Here is a 1271-nt window from a genome sequence, read left to right as displayed (position 1 = left end):
AAATATATTTATGATATTATATTTCCTTTTATAATACGCATTTCAGCTGCATATTATAAAAGGAAATGTAAATATAATTATCAATTATTCATAATTTCTTTTAAAAATATATTATTAAATTATATTATATTTATTATATTATATTAGAGCAGATGTGCAGCAGACCTTTCAGTGCTTTCTATGGAGCGTTTCAGCTGCATGTTTTCTTCAAGTACAAATAAGTTCTTCTCCTGGAGATTCTCTATTTTACAACTCTGCTGCTCCATCTACATACAAAAAAGAAAATGCATCATGAAATTAAAAACCCTTCTGATTTCACTGTAATATTTGTGGTGTAAACATGAGTACACATGTGTGATCACCTTGATTCTGAGCTCAGACAGAGTGCTGTTCTGCTCTGTATTTCTCCTGTCCTGGATGTGCATGTTCTCTCTGACCTCCCTGAACTCATCCTCCGAGTGCTTCAGAGCTTCACGCAGCATCTCCATTTCCTTCAGACGAGCCTGGAGCTGCTTGCGGCCCTGTTCCATCTCTCTTTCCATCTCCTCGCGGTCACTCTGTGCTTCCTTCTCCACCATCTCCAGCCTCAAAGAGTATTCCTCTGACTCCAAACATGTCTTTTGCAACTGCAAGAATTACGAAGGGTTAATGTACTATGTCTCAGTGAAGATGGACTGTAATGAGCTGTGAGGGTGATATGTTAAAAGCACCTGACTCTTGTAACCCTCTACCAGACTCTCAAAGTCTCTGAGAGAAATTTTCAGCCGCTGTACCTCCGACTGAGTCAAAGACAGCCTGTCCTCTGTGGCTGACAGAGTGCTCTAAAAGAGGAGACATGCAAGTTAAAGCACAAAAATCTAAATCCGAGCTTAAATGGCTTTGGATGAATAAGAAAAGTCTAGATCTAGACAGATTTTTTTTTATTTATTGCCTTGAGTCTCTGGTTTTCCAGTTTGGTAGCTGTGCTCTCTGAGGTGAGGGAGTGTAGACGGCTGAGAAGCCCCTCTCTCTCTGTGCAGGACTTCTCACAACTGTGCAGCTGTTCACTCAACTTCAAAAGACAAAAACAAGAAATTATACTTAAAATAAAGAAAAGCTGTTCAAAACCATTTTATTCCCCTGAGTAATTCTCATTACTATATATATATATATATAATTCTCATTAATGTAATATTAAGTGTATTGAGTATTACTTATAAGTAAAAAAAAAAAAGCAAATGCCACAAAATTCCCACAAAAATATTAAAGGGATAGTTCACCCAAAAATGAAA

At 37.1% G+C, this 1271-nt stretch overlaps 1 protein-coding gene across 1 annotated transcript in view; it reads right to left on the bottom strand.

The window, feature by feature from the left end:
- LOC107711886 (outer dense fiber protein 2-like) overlaps positions 1–1271 on the bottom strand; it is an 8667-nt gene that overhangs the window by 2160 nt on the left and 5236 nt on the right. The window contains exons 13-16 of the mRNA XM_016516965.1: positions 932–1079; positions 711–821; positions 363–626; positions 166–266 (exon numbers count right to left, since the gene is read on the bottom strand). Of these exons, the coding sequence (XP_016372451.1) occupies positions 166–266; positions 363–626; positions 711–821; positions 932–1079 (624 nt within the window). The remainder of the gene's footprint in view (positions 1–165; positions 267–362; positions 627–710; positions 822–931; positions 1080–1271) is intronic.

Source organism: Sinocyclocheilus rhinocerous, unplaced genomic scaffold, assembly GCF_001515625.1.
Source record: "Sinocyclocheilus rhinocerous isolate Xijiao unplaced genomic scaffold, SAMN03320098_v1.1 scaffold988, whole genome shotgun sequence".
NCBI lineage: Eukaryota > Metazoa > Chordata > Actinopteri > Cypriniformes > Cyprinidae > Sinocyclocheilus > Sinocyclocheilus rhinocerous.
Note: the sequence above shows the minus strand (reverse complement) of the source record. Positions and strands in the feature narration are given on the sequence as shown.